Source organism: Stegodyphus dumicola, chromosome 1 (genome assembly GCF_044657685.1).
Source record: "Stegodyphus dumicola isolate Sdum_Otavi_A_Nest chromosome 1, ASM4465768v1".
In the NCBI taxonomy this organism is placed as follows: Eukaryota; Metazoa; Arthropoda; class Arachnida; order Araneae; family Eresidae; genus Stegodyphus; species Stegodyphus dumicola.
In genome coordinates, this window is record NC_140768.1 from 221,377,231 (window position 1) to 221,403,952 (window position 26,722).

A 26,722-nucleotide genomic window follows, 5' to 3' on the forward strand; every position below is an offset into this window, starting at 1 on the left:
AACCAGATGTGTTTGTAAAGAGAAAAGTATGGGATGACCAAAAATGTGTAAATGATGTGGATTGAATCATAACATCTTACCTTCGTAGTCCTAAAATATCTGTTTGGAATCAAGTTGTTCAGTCACATCTCCCTGATTTATGAACTGCAAAAAGTAGAAAATACATGAGAGGACACTGCTGTGAAAAAAAGGGACAAAACCCAGTATATGTTCCAGCCTGGCAAGTGATTGTAATCCCCCCCATTGTGGCATGAGTGTTGAAAAATTGCTACAGTTGTGAAATGAAAGATACAGTCCTAACTTTATAATGTGTTTTGAGATTTATTCAGTGAGTTATGTTGAATCTTTATGGCTCGCCCTGCCGAAAATTAAAAGCGAATCAGCAAACAGTGAACGTGTTAAAATCAAAACTGTACTTTTCTTCCAAAACATTTATGTTGCATTAATGGTGTTCAGAACAATGGAAGAAAAATTTATCCGTTAAGTGATTCTTAACCTTTCTAGCGAGTCACACCCCATTGAATCTGAAAATATATCTCCGCACCCCACTGAAAAATGTGTTTTAATTTTTTTAGTCTAGAAAAATAAATTTTTTGCGAAACTTACTGTTTATTGAAAAACATTGCACATTTTATATAAATACAAAACAATATTATTTTTATTAATGATTAGTCTGTTGTTGTTTGTTCATTATTATACTGGTTTTTGAAAGACATGCGCGTAAGTCATCACTTGCATTTATGAGATTTCACGCTTTAGTTTTTATATGCAAAAGCGATGAAAATCCCATTTTGCACAAGTAGGTGGTAGCAAAGGGTAAACTTTCTGGCAATACTTTCGGCACAAGTGCATGACGATGCAACATGCAATGCGTTATTATAACTTCCGGTAATTCTCTTTTCATGTGCATGCGTGAAAAAAATCCTGAATTTTTGCCAAACATTGCTTGGGCTCCATCAGTGCATATTGAACCAATCACATTCATTGGTAATTGATATTTAGTAAAAAAATCTTTGATGCGATTGAAAACATCAATTCCTCTCATATTCACCTCCAGTGGCTCACAAAATAGAAATTCTTCTATCACCTCTTTTTCCTTCACATACCTGACAAATACCAAAAGTTGACTACAATTATCAACATCAGATGACTCATACAGTTGCATGCTTATTTTTAGTGGACTGATTTTTATGTCTTCAATTATTTGCATTAAAATATCTTCACTGAGATTTTGTATTTGTGATTGTATAATATCATTCGATAACGGAATCTGATGGATTTTTTTATGTGCTTCTGAATCTAAAACTGTTTTAGCAATAATTAAAGCAGAAGGTTTAATCAACTCTTCAGCGATCGTGTGAGGTTTTTTTTTTTTTTTTTTTTTTTTTTTTTTTTTTTTTTTTGCACATAAATATGCCTTTTGATTTGACGCTTCTAATAAAGGTTTTTGAATTGCTGGTCCGCACAATTTTAGGATAGTTCCACTGATATCAAACAGAGCCTTCTTTGACTTCAAGCTGTCGATGCTATGTGCTTTTTCGCCACCATGCAGATTGTTGAAATGCTCTAATAACTTTGATGGTTTGAGATTGCTGTTTGAAAATATATTGGAACACAAGATTCATTGCGGTCGTTGCATGCCATCTTTTTCGGTTGTGTAGGTAAATCCATAACCAGCATACTTATCGTTCCATTGTCTTTTTTTTTTTTTTTTTTGACATAGTGGGGTTCACTATAATCGATTTAATTATTTAGAAATAATGTAATATAATATATATAATTTTCTTACGTTTGTAATATCACTGAATCCTATTCGGCTTGAACGGCCAATTAAGAATGTATTAGTCTCAAGAGGTTTCTGGACAAGTCAGAATACACAATACACATGCCGCAGACACAATAGTTGACTCAACTTGACTCAACCTAACACAGGCGCAGTAGATGCAGATACAAATCTGTGAATCCGTAGTTTCCACTGGAGTAGCACATATTGAACTCAGCGCATGTGCAAGCTGGGATAACGTTCTCCGCTTGTATTCCCACAAAGTTTTTTTTTCTTTTCTCCGTCACCTAGCTGCCTGTTTGCTTTCGTTTGCAGCGTTTCATGCCTTTTCGTAGCATAGTGTATATGCCCATCGGCACCGGCTCTTTCCTGAGTCTTTTGCCGATAAGCGAGCTAGGTAATTCAGCTATACAGCTACCAATTTTTATGAGCTTCAATATTGGGGACACTATTGCAAATTTCAAATATTTTATTATAAGAAATTTAATAAATGATATTTAATAATTTTTATGATTAGGTAGGAGCTTCTCCTGCACCCCCAAAAATACATTACCCCCGGTTAAGAACCACTGCTTTAAAGCATGAAAAAGCCACACTAATGGGTAAAACATCATTTAGAAACTTTTATAAAATCTGTGGCTGAACCAATAAGTGAAGATATTACAACCAAATTAGAAGTTAAATTAGAAACTGTGTGCACCGTGAAAGGATGTATAGCTGAATTACAAAAGTATTACTTTAAATTACCTGTAAAAGTGGATATTAGGGAAGCAAAATCAGATTCAGAAGACATTGAGATTCATCTGGAAAAGTCAGATTAAAAACGTTCTCATAAATTAAATGTGAAAAATTCTGCTAAAAGTACTGAGAATGAACAGGGTAAAATAAGTGTTGATAACTTTTCTAAAATGGGCGTAGTTGTAAAGCTTCTAATATTGAGTTTACCTACATTTAATGGCAATGTTTATGAATGGATAGCTTTTAATGATTTATTTAAAGCTGCTATGCATAACGATCATAATTTGTCAGAAGGGCAAAAGCTCCAATATTTATTATCAGCCATTAAAGGCATTGCAATTTCAGATCAAAATTATGTAGTTGTTTAGTCACTGCTGGAAGAAAGATTTTCAAATCATAGAGAACAGAATTTTGATCACATTAAGCGATTTATGTAAATTTCATCTATTCACAGTGAATCTGCTAGTGCTTTGCTAAATTTAGTTGACATTACTTTTAGATGTATATTAGTTAGAAATTTTAGAACATGAGATTGATGGGTTCGCTGATGCAATGTTTGTGCATGTCTTGTTGCAAAAACTAAAAAATATGGTTTGAACATGAATTTGGTAAGAAAATGAATGTTCCCAAATTGAATGACATGACTGAATTTCTAACAAATCATGCAAGGAACTTAGAAGCGTAACGAATTTCTAAGAACACAAACTGTTGGAAAATATGACCAATTGTAACCCTTTTTTCTGCATCATCTCTCCTCCTTAGGGAAAACGACATTGCTCTCACCACTGAAGCTGATCCTGAGTTGCTGTCGTCTCTTCTTGATGTTCACGATGAGTATGTTTTCTTTATTCTTTTCACCATTAGTTTAAAAGTTAGGATTCATGCATATCATGGACAAGGAGGCAATCTAAAACCGTATCAAATCTGTGTGTGATCACAGAAATCTGGAAGTTACCTGCGATAACTTAGAAAACGTAAGCAACTTATGCTTTCTGAGTTTCATGCTTATCAAAATTCATTTAATCCAAACAATGCGACTGAAGTTCACTTAGCCCAAATCAATGCTAAGGAAAAGGATATACAAATCTTAGAATTATACATTAATGAAATGGAACAAAAAGAAACCCTAAATAATCCAACAGAGGAAACAAATCAATCTGATATTACTGCTTGTCAAAAATCTAGAATCAAAAAGAAAACCACAATAGATAAAGAAGGATACATAACCCCTAGAAAAACTCATAAAAGAATTCTATCAAATTCCGAAATTGAAGAACCAGCTCAAAAAAATAAATTCGAGGAACTAAACCCTGAAGACAATATGGAAGCAGAGGAAGGTGAATTTATTACACCCAACAAAAAAGCAGGACACAATCCCCCTATAGTCTTAGCAGACTTCACGGGGGATTGGGATAAGATGAAAGAAGATTTTGAAGAGCAATTAAATATCAAAAAATATCGTGGAAACTTAAGTGGAGGTACACTGACCATAAGAGTTTATGACTCAGACCACTACCGCACAGTTACTGAATACCTAACTAAACTACATATTTCTCTTCATACTTTTAAACTCAACAGTGAAAAGCCTATCAAGACAATAATTAAAAAACTTCCAAAAACAGCTAATATGGAACTAATCAAAAACGAAATTGCCCAAGAAGGTATCCCAATTAAAAAAATTCGACAAGTAATTTACACTATTGAAGGAAAGAAAGTTCATCTTAATATTTTTATAGCAGAATGTACTAGAAATAAAGAAGGTAAAAGAATATATGATCTAAAGAAACTCAGAGGTCTGGATGTCTTTATCGAGCCTTTTAAAGCTCGCCCTGGACCCGTGTAGTGCCATAAGTGCCAAAGGTACGGCACACATGGCACAAATGTCACTATAAACTTCGCTGTTTAAAATGTGCAGAATCTCATGAAACATTCAGTTGTAAACAAACAAAAAATGACAACAAACTCCCTGTCTGTGCCCTCTGTGGGCAAAATCACATTTCTTCCTTCAAGGGTTGCAGTAAACATCCTTATAATGTTCAGAAGCAAATCGAAGAATTTAAAGCTTTAAAAGAAGAAAAGAAAAAAGAACAATTTAAATTTAACAAAAAGGATTTTCCTTCACTCCCTGAGAACAAACCAAAAAATGCCTGGAATACTTCCAAGGAAAATGAAAACACTAACAAAACAGAAGACACAAACTCAAACACACTTGGCTTTTTTAACTGGATAAAAATCCAATTCACTCAAGTTAAAGAATTCTTCCAGAAATTTACAAAAACAATATTTGACAAACTAGAGGCCTTCGAATATTTCTCAAATCTAAACTATGAATTTTAATCAAACTCATAGTCAAATAAATTTTATCTCAGCTACAAATAGCTTCTTAAAGATTTGTTACTATAATGCAAATGGCATCAGATACCAACAAGTGGAAATTTCAATTTTTCTTACTAGACATAACATTGATGTTATGCTAGTAAATGAAACCCATCTCCGCTCTTGTAACAAATTTAAAATACAAGGCTACCGCATCTACAGAAAAGACAGAAGACATAATAGAGGTGGAGGAAATGCAATTCTCATTAAAAACCATATCAAAACAGCCAAATATGATTTAAACCCTGATTGTACTATAGAAAATGCTGCAGTACTTATCCATAGTGGTTTTAGAGAACCTTTTCTTTTTATCTCCGTCTACAATCCCCCCCCCTCAAGCACTCTTGATCTCAATAATCTGAAACTACTTACTGAAAATAACTACCCCACCTTAATAGCAGATGATTTAAATGCTAAACATTCCTCTTGGAACTGTAGAGTCACAAACAGAAATGGAGAAAATTTAAGCAACTTCATCCACAATAGTAACATCAATCTCATTGCTCCCAATCACCCAACGCACAATGGACTAAAAGATATTTTAGATATAGTTTTGATGAAAAACCTTCCTAATATTCCTAATCTTGATGTTCTCCCAGAACTTGCATCTGACCATCTCCCTATAGTACTCAACTTCTATGGATTTTATCCCCCTCTCCCTAAAGCTCATACAAAAGTTAATTGGTATATTGTTACCGAACAGCTAAATTCTGTAAACAGCAGAGCCACACTTCGTTATAACTGCGATATTGAGCTAAAAATCACCAGATTAAACTCCAAAATTCAAAACGCTATCAATAATGCTACCTATACAGTCAAGAATAAAAATCCCTATGGAATCTCAGAAAAAATTAAATCCCTTATACAAGAAAGAAATAGAAAAAGATGGCATATTACTCGCAATCCTACTGAAAAACGTTATATTAATTATTTAAACAGAAAAATAAAAGAAGACATCGCCACCCATCGATCAAATTCGTGGGATAATTTCCTAGAAAACATGGATCTTTACCCAAACTCTGTTTGAAAAGTAGCTAAATCACTCAGGAATCTTTTACCCAATCAAATTCACCCCCTGTATCACATGGGCAAATTTCCCCACTCCGAAGACTCCATTGCTGAAATTCATGCAAAAGAATTAGAAAACAATTTTAAACAACATAAAAATAATAATTCTGATCACGAAAAAGATATTAATTACTCTGTCAATAGCATCCTCAACAGTCCCAGCATTAATTTTTTTACGCCTGCATCTCCAAACGAAGTTCAGCAAATTATTAAAAAATTAAAGAAGCGCAAAGCTAAAGGATATGACATGATTTCTAATGAAGCGTTGCAAGCTTTACCTAGAAGATGCATAGTCTTAATTACAAATATTTTTAATGCTTGTATTAGACTCAGCTACTTTCCATCGCAGTGGAAACACTTGATCATTGTTACCATCCCGAAACCAGGAAAAGATCCAAAGCTAGCAAAAAATTACAGACCCATCAGTCAGCGCTTGGAAAAGTTTTCGAACGAGTACTTAGTGCTCGGCTCACCAATCATCTAGAATGCCTTAATCTAATAGACAAGCATCAATTTGGATTCCGCAAAGGCCACAGTACCACACATCAAATATTAAATTTAGTTGAATTTATTGCCCAAGAATTTACAAAAAGAACGGAGTAGCGGCATGCTTCCTCGATTTCGAAAAAGCTTACAATCGAGTGTGGCATGCTGGCTTACTTCATAAGTTATCTAACTTCCTTTTACCAAACAGCTTTATCAAGCCTATGCATTCGTATTTTAAACATCGTACTTTTCAAGTGCACTGTGGTGAAGCAATCTCTTCAAAAAATGTGATTTACAATGGAGTAGCTCAAGGCAGTGTTTTAGGACCGAACCTTTTTACAATATTCATAAATGATATGCCTCTACCTTTTCATTCTAATATACTAAAATATGCCGAAGACACAGTCATCCTCACCAGTTCACGAAGTCCAAATAATGCTTTAGAGAAACTTCAGCTCCAAGTCAACATTATTAACAAATTTTGTCAAGACTGGAAAATCAAACTAAATACTGATAAATGCTTCGTAGTTCTCTTCCGCAGATACAGAAAAAATATCCCAGTGAATATAAATATCCGACTCAAGAACCAAGATATTCCTCTTGCCAACTCCTATAAATACTTAGGTGTCTATATTGACAAAACCCTAAATTTCAAAGATCATATTCAATATGTTACAAATAAGGCTAACGCTGCTTTCATTGCTCTCTACTCATTAATTGGAAGAAACTCTAAGTTAAACCTCCGTACCAAGAAAAATATCTACATCTCACTTATTCGCCCAATAATCCTCTATGCAGTTCCAGCCTGGGCTACTGCCCGAAAAATAGACAGACAAAAATTAAATGTTCTTCAAAACAAAATCTTACGTAGCATAGTGAACGCACCCTGGTTCATGCGAAATTCTCAAATTCACAAAGACCTGGATATCAACCCAATTCACAACCAAATCCTAATTTCTGCACACAACTTCTTTGAAGATATGAGAAATTCTCCCTATGAAGCTATTAAATCGCTTACAGACTATGACCCTACTATTGAGCACGTAGTGAAAAGACTTCGAACAATCCACCACAATTCTAAGTGGTGGTAGTGTATATAATGTTAAAAAAAAAAAAAATTACTATTCCTCTGCAGTTACTATTCAAGAAAGATGAACTTTGCAAAGTTAGGACTTTATTTTTCATCGATGAATTCTTCGTTTTACTACTTATTTAACCAAGATTTTTACTTTTACTTTTTATTTTTACTATTTCGTATCGTGTGTTTTAAAATCAAAGTTTGTGGTAAAACCAAGTGTTTACTCTCACTCATTAGCCCTAGTGAGCTACATGACCTCATTTTCGCCTTTTACAATTTCCTATTCATTTAATGATTATATCGCAAGTTTAGAAGATTTTCAAGTGTTTCAAAAGACATAAGACTTTATTTATGTTCGAACTTTATTTATTTCCAAAAACTACAAAAAATTTCATTTTTCGAACTCTGACTCCTTGACCAATCTAAATGCTGGACGCTGATCACGTGTTTCTGCTCTTCTTGACTCACCCAGAAGCTTAGACTTTCATTTCGCTTCTCGCCACCATTTACGTATATAATCACCCATGCTATGCCATGATATGCAATTTAGCAAAACTTATTTTATGAGTTCTCTCATTTATTGATCTCGCCTTCGGGCACGGTGTATTTTTAAATACACCTCTTAAATTTTTAACTTTATGGCCTATGATAAAATGATAATATACTGGTAAGATCTCCTAGTAGCTAAAGCCAGCAGTAAAGATATGATCCAAGATCCAAGCTCATTCCTTCTAGTTCCTGTTTCTTTGCTCCTTGGTGTGCAGCTTCCAGCCCCCATTGGAAGATGATATTGAGATGCGTGCAGTCCGGTTATAAGTGCCGTGGTTCCAGTCTACAAGACTTTTCCTGGATTCTCAAAAGAGGCTATGATGTGAGCGACTGCCGCGGGCGGCATCCATGTTCTTCATGAAGGCGGCATTTAACACAAGTTAGCGGCGATGTTTTTCTAAGCTGTGATTCCCCGTGTTTAACTACAGTGAGCGGCGTTTTGCCGGTTTCATGTGCTTTCAAGGATTTAATTTTAATTTTTCAGGTGCCTTCTTGACCATGAAGCATGGACTTATTAACAGTGTAGCGAATTTCATTATAACCGCGTAATCTCTGTTTAGTGATATGTTTTTCGCATATTGAATGCCAGTATTTGGATCAGGTAAAATACTATTTAATAGTGTAATCCATGGGGTTAATGGATTATCAACTAAGTGAAATTTTTGATAATGATTGTTATGCTTAAGTTTCTGATATTGTTTAAATTTATTCATTATGTTTTTATTTATATATATTGTTAATAAATTGGTTAAGTTTAAAACCCTTTTTTCTTTTTTTTTTTTTTTCCTTCAATGTCTGCACAGCACATAACCTTAGGGAGCTTCTATTGCTACTGCTGCTAAATGTTTAATTTTACAACTTTAAACTTTGCTTTGGCATCATTTTGGTTATGGACCCAGCCCCTGAGTTATCTTTAGTGCAGACTTTTGAAGTTTAAAATTAATTTAGGACTTAAGAGACTGGAGGGTGGTTTTTGTTGAAATTCAAATATGGCTACTGTTAATGTTATGCATAATATTGCTAAACTTGATGCATATAATTATTTTACAAGGTCTAAAGATATGAAGTTTGTCTTAAATGAGAAAAATGCATGGCTTTTGGTTAAAGGTATTGAAAAATGTCCTGATTTAAATGATGTTAAGGGTATTACGAAAGAAATTGTTGCCGACTATCAAAACAGAAGTCGTTTGGCATTATCTTTGATTTATATGAATGTAAGCCCTGAATATAGAAACTTAATATGTGAAATTGATGATCCGGTAGTTGCATGGAATACACTTGCCAAATATTTCCAGCCAGATTATCGATCTAGACATATGTCCCTGTTTTCAGAGTTCTTAAATTGTAAAATTAAGCCAAATGAAAGTATTAGTTTCTTTTCTTCTAGATTAAAACGGGTAACTGAACAATTGGCTGATATTAATCAGGCTGTAAGAGATGTATACATATGTTTTCAGTTTCTTAGGTTCCTTCCAGAAAAATATGATCAGGTAGTTCAGAATGTTTTGAGGTGGCCAGATGAAAAGTTCATATTTAAAAATGTTGAGCTGGAAATACTAGCAGAGGAAATGCATCTTAATTTAAGGGAGATAAATAGGGAAAATTCCAATAAGACTATAGAAGTTCAAAGTACTCACTTTGAACCTAAATTTAAGCAGATCAAAGGGCTCAAATGTTATAAATGTGGCCGTCCAGGACATATTCAAAAATACTGTAGAATGAAAGGTAATTTTTTCAGATCACTCTCGCCTGCTTCTTCTGTTTCCTCAGCTGTATCTAGTAGTAATAAAACTTCCCCTAAGTGTAAGAATAAACCCAAGTTGTGTAAAGGTAAAAATAATTCCCATGCTCAGTCCCATTTTATAGCTCAAGCTAATGTTAACAATTTGGAGGAAAATGATTGTAGTTATATTTTTTATACTGCTGCATCTCATCATTTTTGTAAAAATCGTGAATTGTACGATACTTTTTCTCCTGTGAGGAACGAGAATATGCTAGTAGCTGTTGATGGGGCAACTTTTCCAATTGATGGGAAAGGTACTGTTAAAATGAAATTTGGGGATAGAATTATTTTGTTTAAAGATGTTTTATACTCACCTGAACTGAGACGAAATTTAATATCTGAACCTAAGGTGGATATCAATGGAACGAGATTTTATGGTAAAAATGGGCAAATTAAAATTACTAATGATGAAAATGAAACTATGTTCAAGGCTAAGTTGATAGGAAGTAACTATCATGTATTCCCGAAAATAGTGAAAAAGGGGGGCAAATCTGTGAAATTTGAGGCATCCATAGTTCAGCATAACAATAGTGAATTATGGCATGGTCGGTTTGGTCATATGGTGCTATTGTCAGGACTAGTAAGAGACATTCAGTTCGAGGTCTTCCTGTGTTAAAGAACTCACCTAATTTGTTTTGTGAACATTGCCAAATCAATAAGCAAAGGCTAATCTCCTATAGACCTTTAGAAGGTATTCGAGTGAAAAGGCCGCTTGAAAGGGTTTTTTCTGATGTATGGGGACCTATTAACATTCCAGGTAGGAATAGTGAACGTTATTTCGTTTCCTTTATTGACGAATATTCTCGTTATGAAGTAGTGTACCCCATTGTAGAGAAAAGTCAGATGTTTGAAGTATTTGAAAGGCACATAGCACATGCTGAAAGATCTCTGAACCTTAAGTTGAAATATTTTAGAACTGACAATGGACGAGAATATGACAATGAACAATTCAGGTCGTATTGTAATAAAAATGGTGTAAAGCACGAATTTACAGATATATATACTCTGGAACAGAATGGAGTTTGTGAGAGATTCAATCAGACAGCTCTCAACAATGTATGTGCAATTTTACATGATAGTGGAATGAGTCCTGAATTTTGGTCAGATGCAGTGATGTATTTTGCATATTCATTTAATAGAATTTGTCATAAAGGCCAAGATAGAACCCCATTCGAATTGTATACTAAGCAGAAACCATCAGTGCGTCACCTTAAGGCATTTGGAACGATTGCCTACGTGGGAATTCCAAAGGCTAAAAGAAATTCTAAGCTTGATCCAAAGGCAACAAAGGGCCGATTGATTGGATACAGTGTACGAACAAAAGGGTACAAGATTTGGTTGGAAAATGAACAAAAGGTAGTAGAAACCCTAAATGCTACTTTTAAAGAGTCAACTGGAATGCAGAGAAGTGGCAGTGGAGCTGCACTGGGCACCCTTCCTGATTTGGAATCTGAAGAGAGGGTCGAGTTCCAATCTACTGATACTCCAGTTGCAAAGGCGTCGCTAGGGTTTTCAGCGCCCGGAGACAACTGAAGATTTTGCACCCCTTTCTCTGTGCCAAGAACGGAAAAATTTCATTCTAAAAGTTCGTAACATCAATTTGGCGCCCCCTGAATGCTGCGCCCGGGAACAGATGTCCCCCCTTGCCCCACCCTAGCTACGCCACTGTCCAGTTGGCTATTTTCCTGAAATAGAGGAAAGAACTGATACCAGTGTACCCTCTTTTATACCTAGCACTGACACTCAATCTACATTGAGACAGGTAACTTGGCTTCGTAAACCTGTTCCAAGGCCAGACGGCACTCATACGGATGTGTACTATTTTGAGAGGGGGTCTAATCAAAGACTACGATCACCAAATGATGTAGAAAGGTATTGCACTGAGCATAATATTCAGTACGATCCTACCTTGTTTGATTTCAAGGGGAGCAATACTTATAGTGGTGAAATCGACCCAACTGGCACTCCTTCAACGTACCTGGCCTGAATAATTCGATTCTAACTGTTAAAACTAAGCTAGTAACATCAGTAGAAAATTCAAATGGGACTTTAAAAGAAATATTGAATTTTTAATTGTAGATAATATTACTGATCTTACTCTTTCGAAACAATTGAATGTTAAGAAAATTTTTTTCCAACAAATATTTGTTACGCTGACTGACCCTAATTTTTATAGACCAACGAAGATTGATGAGGCTTGGCCCCTGTACATCTTTGAGAGGCTAGCATAAAGTCATTCAAATACCATTTAAAACATGTTATGGGAAATAATAATATAAGTACAAAGGAGTTTTTAACAACTGTCATACAAACTGAAGGGTTTTTGAATTCACGTCTCCTTTCTCCTATGTTTTCCAATCCTAATGATTATAGACTTGTCCCTCTGGACACTTTTTGATCAACAAGGAAATCTATACCTGAGCCTAATTTAACAGGTATTCTCGAAAACAAACTTTCCAAATGTCAAAAAATAACTAATTATGTCAAAATAAATTTTGGCAGTTGTGGCAACAAGATTATATTAGTAACTAGTCTCCGTCTGGCTTTCGAATGTACCACAAAAATGACTAAAGGTAACATTAAATTTAAAAACTGCCCAGAATTTTACTCTGCAGAACAACTTTATCAAAAAAGAAAGAAACAAAGGAAAAGAAACACAAATTTCAATAAAAATGTATTATATATAATTATAATAAAAATGTAATTAAATAAAGATGTTGTTGTATCATAAATTATAATATGATGTTTAGCTTAAGAACGCTTCTCCTGACGCATGCGCAGTGATGACGTAACTGTTTATTACATATGTATGTATGTGTATGCTTTTCTTACTTCTTCGCTTTCTCTCTGCTGTACACAACTATGTTTAAGTTAATCTCTGTCATTAAAAATGTTCATTGATGTTACAATCTGCTTAGGACCATTTATTTCTTCAGATGTATTATATATAAATTACAATGAAATAAGCAATATACCTTAACTATTAATTATCCTAATAAATAAATTAACCAACTTCCCGTAGCAAAATCTTAGTTCAAATGATATAAAGGAAGTTAAGAAATTTGTTTCCTAAAAAAACATGCAAAACTTTATAATTAAAATATTAATTATAAAATATTAATTATTAATAATTTATATAATGAAAACATAATATAAAAAGGTTACAATGAATTACACAATATTCCTTAATATAAGTATTAATTATCATAATAAATAAGTTAACCAACTTCTCGTTACAAAATCTTAAGAATTCAAATAGTAGTATAAAGGAAGTCTATGTGTTTGTTCGCTAATAACTCAGTCATTACTATAGCTATCTTCATCAGACTTTCTACAATTCTCTTCTCGGTTCTGGAAAAGGTCAATGTTCCCTTTAAAAATAAAAAATAATAATAAAAAAAAAAAAGCTAAAATCAGAGATATTAATTAAAAACTCTTAAAACACTAATTTTCACCCTCTTTTTTCCGAGTGGCAAGAGTGCTGATATCAGCAACAATGGCAAAAGTGGAGAGAATTATGGTTTGATGCGATTTCATCAAAAAAACATAAATTTTTTTTAAAAAAACTCATTTGAATTTTGAAGAAAATCACTTCGAGGTGCACTGGCTCTTGTCTAGATGCACCTACTTACCAAATTTCGTAGCCCTGGGTCTATTAGCTTACGTGCAGCACAACGAAAAACACACATAGACTGACTCTTCCTTTTATTATATGTAGAGATTTAAATTAAAGATCAAAGTGGAAATTTGATAAAAATAATGTTAATGTTGGAACCATTGTAATTTTAAAGGATGCGAATCTTCCGCCAACTCAATGGTGGGTCGCTGAGATATTTCCAGGTAAGGATGCAAGGATATCAGCACTCAGAGTTGTCAATTTATAACTGCTGGATGGAAAATTTCTTAAAAGAAGTATTCATCATATATGTATTGTTGCATTATTTTCTCCCTTCACATTTGTACAGGGTTAGTGAGGATTTGGAGTGAATAATGCCTTACTACTTGATGAAGTATCGAAACACACTTTATTGGCCAGTATTGTCAGGACAGCTCCAAAACACGTTTTTACAGTCGTCAATGAACTACTTATAAGCACACTGACACGATCAGCGACACAGCCTCCAGGTTATCAGGCTATTATGGTGGAGACAGCTTCACGGCAAAGCACTAGAGTACGGCTCCCGACACTGCTTGGTCGTTCTCAGAACTCCACGTACTCTCAAAACTCTCTACGCTACAACTCACGTTGCACTCGACGACACACAGAGCACAGCTCCCGACTCTTGGTTCAGTCGTTCCTGGAGCTCAACACAGTCTCGACGATACACTAGCCGTGATACACTAAGAGACTGTTTTGATGCACTCAACGATCCACTCGGCATTAGCTGCCCGGCTGTCAACTCGATGAACTCCGCATGGACTGACTAACTCACACTCTAGATGAGGCACTCTCTCTCTATGACTGACCATCAGCTCGCTAGCCAAGGCACACACACTGACTGCGGACCAGCAGGGTTTATATAGCTTTTCGGCTTGTGTTAAAGAACATTTTGGGCTAAACCAGTAAGAATTCGTTCCAGAAAGTTCTCCAACCGTCCATGTTATATCGCCAATTTTGTCGCCAAATGGACAATTTCTTGCCAAATGTGGCAACCATGCCTTCCCTTGCCATTTTATGGCAACCCTAGAACTGCTTTGTAGGGAAGCCATCTTACCGCTTCTGTACATTTTGTAATAGTATTTTGCTTAAACAATAATTAGACTATATGATATTATTGTAATTGTGTTGTATACATTGTGTTATAATTATTTTCATTTAGGTAGCTATACAGTATTATTTAAGATGTGTTTTATTATTACATATTATTATTCAAGTTTTGCAAAATTTGTTGTGATATTCTCTTACTGAAATTTGCAATTTCAATAGGCAGGAGGATATTCAGTCTTTTATGAACTAGAAAAAGTAAAAAATGCCTCCTGAGGACAGTGCTGTGCAGAAAAAAAAAAAAAAAGGAAACCCAGTATGTGTTCCAACCTTTGCAAGTGAATGTGTTCTCGCCATTATGGCGCGAGTACCGAAAGAGTTCTAGAGTTGTGAAATAAAAGCTACAATCCTTTTTTTATAATGCGTGTCGAGATTTACTGAATGAATGCAAGTTATACTGTATCTTCACAAGTTTATGCCAAAAACTACAGCTCGGAAGGTTTTAATAAAATGTTTACACATGCACCGATACCGGTTATAGTTGGTACACGCTTTAAAGCCAGATGACTATGATGTTTGTTTTTAACTCTGCAAGCGAAGTGTTTGAGAGGAAAGATAACTTTCTTGATCATGTGATGTTCAGTGACGTGTCAATTTTTTATTTGAGTGGGAAGGTAAATACCCACAATGTTAACATCTGGGGTGAGAACATCTTCATGAACTTGAAAAACATAAACGATTCCCCAATATTAAACATTTTCTGTACTGTGTCCCAACGTCCAAGTGTATGGACCATTTTGTTTTGCTGAAGATACCATAACGGGGGGGGGGCTTATCTAGGTATGTTACAAGAATGTCTCTTTCCTCAATTACTAGAGGGTGAACCTGTAAGTTTTATTTGGCAAAAAGTTGCAGCCTTTTTCCTTTTGAATCTTATTGTATATGAGAGCTGCTGAACGTCAAAGTCCCTGACTGCTGCATTAGTCATAATGGTGGAGACGACAGGACTCTTTTTTTTTTTTTTTTTTTTTTTCCCCCCCACCAGTCTTCATGTTCACCTGGCCTAATGCCATGAGATTTTTTCCTTTGAGGCTTTATAAAAGATTATGTCTATGTTCCACTGTTACCTAATTTTTTGCCAGAGTTGAGACATAGAACTGAAGATGCTATTGCTTCCCTTACACCGGACTTGTTAACTGAAGTGTACGAAGAATTGGACTATAGGTTGTGTTTGGTATATCTACAAATGCACATATTGAACATTTCTATGAAAAACTATGTTACTTTACCTTCAATTTAATATATTATTTGTTGCATATAGTCTAAATTAAACTATTATAACATACCATTGAAACCACAACATTCTTTTACGGACACCCTGTATATGCATGAATTAAATCTGTCATAACATATGAGAAAATCAGTATGGTACTTGAACATGATATTTTTCCTAAATCATTTTCTGAATTTCAAATGCATTTTAAATAACATGAAAAATAAAAAAAAACTTCACTTGATCAATTGACTCACTAATTATTACAGCTTCATTAAGCTACAAAACTTGAAAATAAGAATACAAGCTTCAAAACCATTCAAAATTGAAAAAATGTGTTTTAAAATGACAACTTTTTAATTTTATGCAAGTTTATGATTTTAAAGTCGAAATCTTTAAAGAATACTGAGCATGCTTTTATTAGCTGCTGCCCCATTTTTAATATTTGCACAAATTGCTGTCTTTTTGTCTAATTTCCAGTATACACATGACAATAATCAACACATGCATGCATGTACCACATGTGTTTAAATATACATGGACTTATACACTTTACATTGTAGAGACATTAGGTATTTTTTTAAAGTAGGAGAGATGAAAAATGAGCAATGTCCCGGACCTCTTGAATTTGCGTCGAGCATGCTGACCTCTACACCACGAAGGCAGGAGAAATACTTTATATACTCCCCCTTTTAAAGGGTGACTGGGATTTTAGGGGACCCAATCGCCAAATCCTGGTGGTGAAAAATCGTTATTCACCACCTTTCAGTTGAGGCGCCAGTGTAGGGACATTTTTTTTTTTTTTTTTTTTCTTTTTTAAAGCAGGGGGGATAAAAATTAGCAATGCCCATGCCATAGACCTACCGAATGTGCATCGAGCGTGCTGACCACTACACTAAGAAGGCGGAAGAAATACATTACAACATTAAACCATCATTTCCAAAAGCTAGTAACTGAACAGTATCCAATGGCTGAAAAAACTCAAACATTTGTCGTACAGTCCCACCCTGATATTTTTTTCTTTATTAATGCTTCTTTTTATTACTATGTAAGAATATAATAAATAATACCTATCAATTACAAAATTTTGTCTGAAAAAAAAAAAAACCAAACAATTTTCTTTCGCCAATTCACAAAACTGGCAACTCACTGTTAATTTTTTGTACAGATGCAAATAATCAGAAAGTACCGAACACTGAAAAGTTCAGTTTACAAAATGTAATTAAAAAGCCCACTGATTTACCCCTTCATTAGGTAAATGGATTTTGATAATATGCACAAGGCATCCATAACTCAGCTAACACCAACAAGCAACAATTCTCAACATTTCTTGGCAAGGTCCATTCTAGCTTTGAGTATGTGTTACAAGTTCAATGCATAATGGAACATACGTGAACATAAAACTTTATTTCATATTTAGTAAAAACAAAACAGTAGCCCACACAGTCCTAAAAATTCTGCTCTAAGATACAGTGATGAGACAAAAGACAATATACGAGTGGCTTATATGCTTTCATGAAAGTCAGGAAACCATTATACACAGCATCAGAGTGAGATACTGATAAGAAGCAGAATGGTCACAAATGCTAGCAGAGTTCATGAGCTATTGAAGCTGGATCAGCATTTTTCTGCCTGAACAGTGGTGGAGGAATAGAATACTCCTTGTGAAACCATTAGAATCACTGTAACGGAAATTTTAGCTAAATGCAAAATTTGTGCAAGGTTTGCCCTTCACCACCTTCCCAGAAAAAAAAAAAAAATTAACAGAGAATGAATAATCTGGCAGCTTTATTAACATGACAGATAGTCGTACCTTTTCTTTACAATCCACTGCAAATGAGGACAAAACACTCTGTTTCCAGTATGATGCAGAAATTAAATTCTAAAGCATGGAATAGCACAGTCCCTCATCACCAAAAATGAAATGTTTTGTTTCCAAAAGATGATGAAAGAAAATATTAATTACTTTTTTCAATCAATGCACAGGTCCAATCTATTAAAATTTACCAGAAGGTCAAACAGCGAATGGAGATTTTTATTGTGAGATTCTCAACTGCTTCTAGAGCCACATTCATTGCATGCAGCTACTATTTGCTAAACCAGGATCTTAGAGGTAATCTCCAATTGCTATGTCTGTATGAAGCAGTTTTTTATTAACTGCCAGGTTACTAATTGTACTACCCTCTATATTCTCTCATTCTTGCCTTACAAGACTTCTCTTTCCAAAACAGAATACACTGAAAAATCAGATTTTTTTAACATTTCACACATCCAAGTTATTGTGCAGGAGAAATTGAAAGCAGTACAGATGAAGGATTCTGAATGTTTCCAGCAGGTACATGAATGCTGTCAGAAACGCACTGCATTAGACCAGAGATTATTTTAAAAGCTAATGATGTATATCTATTCAAATATTTTACAACATCAGATTTCCTTAATCCTTCACTTTTCAGTCACACCTTGAATTTGATAAAGTAATTATAATTCAAAGTTTACTGCTATGTAATTTTAAAGGATAAATTAAGTATTACTTATGAAAAAAAATAGTACTAATAATCTGAATATTAAATATATATTCAGCATGATATGGAACTATATCTTAAATATGCTATTATACCATGATTTAAGGTTCATTACTAATACCAATTCGAACAGTAACATGAAAACTGACTTTTATACACTTACACGAATTTCTTCTGTACTCCTTAAATGATTATGGCTCAAGTCTAGAATTTCAATATTTGGCAGACTTTCCTGAAAAGTAAATAAGTGCACAGAAGATGTGTATATTTTTAAGCAAGCAGTTATTTAGAATGAATAAATATTTTTAAAAAAATGGCCATTTTGTTATTATTTGTGCAAACAATAATTTATCTATAATACCATAAAAATAAAAATTTAACTAATTTTTAATCATTCCACAATAGAAGAGATATTTTAAACACAGTATATACTTACGAGTGATTTATCTAAGTTTTCTAAATAATTATAAGAAAGATTCAGCTCCTTTAACTCAGTCCATACACTTCTGGTATTGTTTTCATCAACTGAACTTCCAAAAATTTCCTGCAATAAGAAGCTGTATCAGAAATGGTACTTCCTCTTACATAAACAGAAATGGCTCAGAACCTCTTATACAGTACAAAGTCCGTAATCCGGACGTCCATTATCCGGAATGATCTATAATCTGGACCTCAAAGGCACAATTTTTTTTGTATGCTTTATGCATGCGCATAATGCATTTACGCATGCGGGTTTAATGTATAACAGATGGTATAAGCTAAACTAAAATTATCTTTACTGATTCTAAGGCATTTCAGTTAATGTTGCAGATTGCACTTTTCCTTAATCTTCTAACTGGATCCGGTTTATTATTTTTTGCAGACTGTTAGAGCAATTTTATAAAAATTAAGCTTGAACTTTTGATTATGTCAAAAAGTGTTTCCAATTCTGGAGCTGCCAAAGGATCTACAAAGCAAAAGCATGTTTCGATGTCCATCAAACAAAAAGTAGAATTGCTGAAAAAGTGGATAAAGGCATATCCACCCAAAATTATGCAAGAAGTATGACATTGGAAAGTGTACTGTATATGACATAAGCAAAAAGAAAAAGGAACTTTTTGAATTTTTTGTAGATTCCAACACCCCACTTGCAATGAATAACAGAAAAGGGTTCATTATGCTAAAAGATCATGACAAAGTTATGATTGAATAGGTCAGACAGAGTCGCAGTGAGGGCGTGCCATTGACGGGTCAAATGCTAATGGCTCAAGTCAAAATAATTCATGAAGAAATGAACTTGAACACTGAGTGCACATATTCGACAGGTTGGTTAACCAAATTTTAAAATCGCCATGGTATAAGACAATTACAAATTTCAGCTGAAAAAGCTTCAGCTGATACTGAAGCTGCTGAACAATTTGCAGATGAATTCATTGAACTCATTACTAGTGAACAATTATCTCCAGAACAAATTTACAACGCTGATGAAACTGGTCTTTTCTGGCAATAGGTACTGCGAAATACCTTGGCAACCTCTACAGAAAGGGTTCCAACTGGTGTCAGATTCCAAAGCGAGACTAACAATTTTAGCATGCGCAAATGCTGCAGGAACACACAAGTGCAAAATTTCGTAATTGGAAAACATGCATGACCTTGAGCATTTAACCCCTTAACTGCCGTGGGCATACGCCTTGCTCAGCCGATGCGTTAACTGCCCCGGGCGTATATATACATCCTTCCAAAATACTATCATTTGCTTTGTGCTGCTACCCATAAAATTATTCGCAAAGCTTTAGAATGCAACACCACAATGACCTTGACAAAGTATGCGAAGGAGGATACTATTTCGAAGAAATTGGAGAGGGGTGTGTGTCTAAAGCGGTGAAAGTAATGACTGTGTGGTATTGGCTGGTGTTGTTTGAGGTAAAAGGTTTTTTTTTTTTTTTTTTCCTGTGTCTTCCGTTTTTGTTTACTTTTTGTTGTAGGTTCCAGGAATAAAGAAAGATATAACGGATGTTTCAAACCCATTTATCTTTTTTGAATTATTATTTGATGAACTGCTCGTGCTTCATATTGTTACTGAAACTAACCGTTTTGTAGACCAGTAAATGAACCAACACTTTGCAAATGAAAAATCAAGAACAAAATCGTGGCATTCAACCAGTTCAGAAGAAATATATGTTTTTGTTTTCACTAGGTATAACACTGAAACCTAAACCACCACTGGTCTAAAAATGAATTGATTGAAACTCCAATTTAGGGATATTTTTTATTATAAAAACATCATTTTTATTATACTTACATCTTTTTATTATAGTTTTACTCCAAAACATTAAATTTTGTGCATTCATGTTTTCCTTTTTTTATCTATTTTGTGAAAGTAAACAGTTTTTAGAAAGCAAAACTTGCACTTATTTTTCTCCCTAATACATCGCATAACTACGCGCACCTGTGTGAAAAACCGTGGCACTGGGAAATGAATCTTGTACTTTTTCCGCGGCAGTTAAGGGGTTAAAGGAGTAATGATTTTCCCTGCTATATATCGCACAAATAAAAGAGCATGGATGACACAAGCATTGATGAATGATTAGTTTGAAAATCATTTTATACCCGAATTCAAATGTCGCTAATTTGGTTGGTTTACCTGATGACTCAAAAATAGTCCTGATTGTTGACAACTGTTCGGCAACTGTTCACTTAAAGTTTTAGTGAAAGATAATGTATCTGTATTATTCTTCCCTCTAAATTGTACATCTGTCATTCAGTCTATGGATATGGGAATAGTGCACGCACTGAAATGCAAATATAAAGTAGCATTTTTTAAATCTATGTTAAATTTCTTGAACAATGGCAGGACTATTCAAGATTTTTTGAAATTTTTTAGCATAAAATCTGCTGTGTGGAGCATCGCAAGATCGTGGGATGATGTGTGTCTAGCTAAGTTAAAAAATGCTTGGCATAATTTATGGCCAGCTACCATACTTCATGGTGAGGATGATGAAGATGATAGCCGCAAATTTGACGATTTTCGTGCATCGCAAACTAAAAGTGAAATTTTCCAGTTACTGGATTTTGTAAAAAATGTGAAGAAGCGGTAATAAATAAAGATGATATAGCAGAAGTTTTTCATAGCAACGACAATGCCCCAATCATCAATTAATGGACGGCGAAATATGCAGTATGGTTCTAGATCCAGAAAATACCACTTCTGATACTGAAGAAAGTGACAGAGAGGTTATTGAAAAAGAAAAAATTTTGATTGACAAGTTAGTCGGTATTCTCGACACAGCAATTACAGGTCTTGAAAAGTGGAACTTTGTAACTGAACAAGAAATTATGTCTGTTTATAGAATTAAAGAGAAAGTATTAGCAAAAAAACGAAGCAACTTAAACAACTTACATTGAAAGAAATGTTTAATGTGTTAAAAGCAAACAAATAAATATTAAGCCTTTTTTTTTTTTTTTTTTTTTTTGTAAATTTTGATACCTTTTAGATCATAATTGCTCTTTATTTCAGAAATTATGGCTTCATATTTTTAATTATATAATTTCTGCATGCCATCTTACCAGATTTAAATTTATGATCTATAATCTGGAAAAAACCCTAATCCAGAATCGCTGAAGTCCCGACAAGTCCGGATTTTGTATAAACAGCACTTTGTATAAACAGCAGCAAGATTATGGATAAATCACCATTGTGTACTGCAAACCATTGATAAATAGCCAATAATCCAAACCATGAGCAATTAAATCTGACCACAGAGCTCTACGTAGGCCATGTGTTATTGTTTTATTTATATCCCATTTTCTTTTACTCCAAAAAATATTACAATTTTTTATCTACCTAAAATGAAAAAGATATATCATAAAACATATCATTTAAATCACTTAAATCTGCCCACAGAGCTCCACGTAGGCCATGTATTATTGTTCGATTTATATCCAATGTTCTTTTACTCCAAAAAATATTACAATTTTTTATTTACCTAAAATGATAAAGATGTAACATTCAAATATCATCAAATCACATTCAAATATGCAAGTATAGTCATGAAATACTATTTATCAACAAAAGCATTTGGAGGTGCAACATGAAAAGCTGTAAATGAAAGAAAAGCACATGTTCTAACAACTACAGATGAGAAAATGCTTTTTGAAGCTATACAAATTGTATGTAAGAGGTATACATGTTTGCTATGTAAATGCTTAACTTTTTCTGAATTAAAACTTGATAATCTTGGCAATGTTTAAGTAACAAGGTTGTAATAATAAGCAAGTACTTCAGAAATTCATAAGAAAATTATAAATAAGAAATTTAAATATTTTTTAAAATCTTGTTTTAGCAAGTGTTAAAAGATTATAAATGACCAAACAGAATAAAATAATGATATAAATTAAAAGACATAATTTTTTTATATACAGTGGAACCTTAGATCATGAACACTTCACTAAATATGTGGCTTAATTTGAGCTAACTTTTGACAAAGAATTAACATGAAAGCTTTCTGATAACATTGTTACTGACCGAGATTTGGAGAATATCGACATTTACATAGTCACTTGGTGCATGTCCAAAATATTTGCCAAATATCCTTATTTGTGACTTACACTGGTAAATGTCAACATTCACCATGCACTGTAATGGTGAATGTTGAATATGTCAGAGATCTGCATTTAGTTCTCCGTATTTCAGGCGCCATAAAACTTCAAGGGCGACTTAACGTTTTTGCCTGTCTTGCTGAGAGGTGCAACCAATTCCTGATGAGAAGAGTTGTTCATAACTCTATAGAGGCGTTTTCACTGCGTGACATGTAGCTTTTGATTCTAGCGCAAGAAGGGCTACTCGATATTACTCGACTTCTTAATAATGACAACAGTCATGCTTGGATATATGTTAAGCATTTAGTTTTAAATTTAGTCAATAAAGAACTTTTTTTTTTTACTTATGCATTTATACCATTTATGTCAAAATATGAAAAAGCTTAAGTAACAGAACATGTAAATAAACTTTTGAACTTAAACAATACATTCTAAATAAGAAAAGAAAATAATAGAAAAAAAAAAAAAAAAACTTAATTATGTGATTGAAATCTTATTTATTGCAACAACATAAAACTTTTATGACATTTTGAATTGCACAAGAGTCCCTTGCTTTTACAACTGCATTTAGTTGTGGAACACTTCCTTTTGCAGTGACAGCGTGTATAGCCTTGCCCTCTACTTCTCGAATTAGCTGCAGCTGCTTCTCTCAGTGACATTACTTGAGAAGGAATCTCATCTACGAAAAGTAACTTTTCTTTACAAATTTACGAACTGATTACAGGTATAAAGCTTGAAGGTGTCATTTCTATTATCTAGTTTATAAAAGCTGGAGTTTTATTCCAACAACAACTGCCAACACATTTGGGCCATCTATACAACCACAGTTGACATCAGGGACTTGTATTTGTACGGTGTCACTAATTTGAGCAGGAGGAAAATTTTTTTGAGGTTTGTAACATTTTCATTGCTTGCAGTTAAAGATTCTCCTTCGCGGCCAATCTTTTTATAGAAATTAACTCGTGTTGTTCAGTCTACGCTTGATACGAAGACGCGTAGGTTGCAGGTCCTCCTCAATATTTTTCTTTGGAATATGGTTTTCAGTATGGCCACTGCTCTGATTTTCTTCAAACGTATTAACAGTTTCTTCAAGCTGTTCTTCAGTTTCAAAAGTATTAGCAATTTCTTAAGAATTGTTCTTCGGTTTGAATATTTGCGATTTGTTTGCCAGGCAAAAAAGACTATGCTATGCCTCTTCTTGGTTTAATGCCAAACATAGCTTTATAAGAAGTAATCAATCCCGTGAGGACAGATGTGTTTGAAAAATAAAAACAATCGACTTCTCGTTTACTCGCAATTAATGCATTTAACTTTTCAAGGAAATGTTCACGATTCACTGCAGTATCCATTCAACATAAATTAGCATATTGGATAAAAAAACAAAATTTTAGAAAATGTTTATCAAACCTAGCATAAGACTGACAAGCAGAGACTGACAAGTTCCAGAGTATAACAAATACAATGCTATGTAACTTCAATCACAGCAGAGCAAAGGATTTAGCAACAGACAGTCGCCCCTCTGTTGAACTCGACTTCTCTTTTCGACCTCCACCACAGTATATCTGTGATTGTTGACATACACCGGTGATGGTCCGAATGTACAAGAATATAACAAAATATTCAGTCTTTCACCAATGTATTTGGTATGTGTTGACATTCACCGGTGAATGTCTTGCAAGTCACCATTTTCAATGACGAAGCATATTTCACTTCAGAAACATCTAAAAATATAAATGATGACAAATCACACTAGACAAATTTTCAGTCAAACAGAGGCCAAGCAAGTCTTGAGCAGAATTGAATAGCATTAATAGGTAAAAAAAAGAAAAAAAAAAAGCCCAAAAAAAGGGATTTTAATATTTTCCATTGCTTAAATCTCATAACAAAATCTTGCAGTAAATTAACTAACAGTATCAAGAATTCAGCTTACAGATGATTGCCAGATTGTATTATAAGGCAGACTCGGGAGACTTTGACATGCAAGAATCTTTTATTACTTACAATACTGTGCCTACAAGTTAACCAAGGGATTAGAAGTTAAAAATGAATATGTACAGGAGTTACCACATGTTCATAAGAATGAATTCAGCAAAAACGAGCTGGAACAACAGAAAGAGCAACAAAAGGTGACTGTGGGCAAAATATTTTCAGAGGAAAAGAAAGCAAGAAAAGAAGATTTTTAGCTCTTTGATATCCAAAATTTGAGCAAAATGAGGTAAGATACAAAGAATGTTACGATATCATCCTGCTAAAGCTGGAACAAGCTACAGCATATCCATTTTCAATGACAAAGCATATCTCGCTTCAGAAACATCTAAATATATAAATGACAACAAATCACACTAGACAAATTTTCAGTCAAATAGAGGCCAAGCAAGTCTTGAGCAGAATTGAATAGCATTAATAGGTTGAAAAAAAATGCCCAAAAAAAAGACAGATAACGCTTTTTTTTTTTTTCGGGAGGAGGGAAAAAGAGGATTTTTTACCCAAACAGTAACATTTTTCACTTTCTCTTCCTCATTACTTTCCACTTTCGTCTTTCATTCTCTTATACAAAGACATTAAGTTAGATTTTCATCTATTCTATCAGCTTAATATTAGATTTATTTATTTACTTATTTGCCTTAATTTCTTTTGGTTTTGCTACATGAACTTATGCACTATAAGTACTTTTGTAAAATTAAAATAAGTATTTATATGTGATTCAGGAACAGATATATTCCTTTTACATTAAGTGCTACCAGAAAATTACTGTTGATTTATGAACATTTGTAGAAATCATTAGGCATTTTATTTTCGAGCAGAAGACGTGAAAATCTTTTCAATGCTCTCACAAGGGCTCAAGCTATGGACCATCTCATGCTAGCGGAATGTGCTTTCCAGTTACACCATGCACACATGTTGTAAGGAGAGAGAAAATCTTACATTCTTCCCCACTTAAAGGTGGCTGGGGAGCCCATGATCCAGTTGCTAACTGTGATGATGACAAATTATCTGCCACCAACTTTAGTTCAGGTGCCACTTGCACAGACCATTAGGTATTTTACTTTGGAGATGGAATTGTAAAAAATGTGCAATGCATTAACCAGAACTTGAACTATGGATCTTCATAGTTGGGTGTGCTTTGCTATTACATCACAAGTGTACAGTTTAGAAGGGAGGAAAACCTTACACATTTCACCTGATAAAGGGTCTTCAGGAACAAGTTACATTCATGAATTGAGGCTTCACTATATTCAAGTCCAATTGATATTTCTTTTTAAAAAATAATTAATAAATATTAATAACAAAACATACAAAATTATTTCAACATACAGAAATGAATTACCTTAAGTAAATATATACTTCTGGTACAAATAAGGACTTTCAGTTGAACAGAAAGACTTTCAAGGCCAATTATCAAATGAGCAGGAATTTTTCTTAATTCTAGGACTGTGAGATTTGAAAAATGAGAAAGATCAACACCACCTCTCAAAGTCTGCATTCCATGAAATAACTGAAAAAAAGTGTAAAAAAAATTATAAAGTGATGATATGCTTAAAAGTTCAATATTTACTATTAAGTGGTAATTAGAAGTTCAAGCAGTAGTAGCCAGCATTTATTTTTAGAATTTGAAGTACAAGATTCAAAGATTTGACTACAAAATCTGCTTCTTCAGATGTAAAAGTGGAAAATGTAGTCGTCAATGCAATTTTTTTTTAAATTTGTAAAATACATTACATTGAAAGAAAATACATGCATGGATTATTAAAAGTGTGGGCAGTTCTTAATTCATGAGTAATA

The 26,722-nt window shown here is 33.9% G+C and overlaps 1 protein-coding gene across 5 annotated transcripts in view; it reads right to left on the reverse strand.

Annotated features, from left to right (window-relative positions):
* Nucleotides 1-26,722, reverse strand: part of LOC118194575 (uncharacterized) — a 121,434-nt gene that overhangs the window by 72,431 nt on the left and 22,281 nt on the right. For all 5 annotated transcript variants that reach the window (XM_085825913.1, XM_085825905.1, XM_085825898.1 and 2 more), the window contains exons 3-5: nt 26,268-26,435; nt 18,798-18,905; nt 18,525-18,593 (exon numbers count right to left, since the gene is read on the reverse strand). In XM_085825913.1, coding sequence (XP_085682039.1) covers nt 18,525-18,593; nt 18,798-18,905; nt 26,268-26,435 — 345 coding nt within the window. The remainder of the gene's footprint in view (nt 1-18,524; nt 18,594-18,797; nt 18,906-26,267; nt 26,436-26,722) is intronic.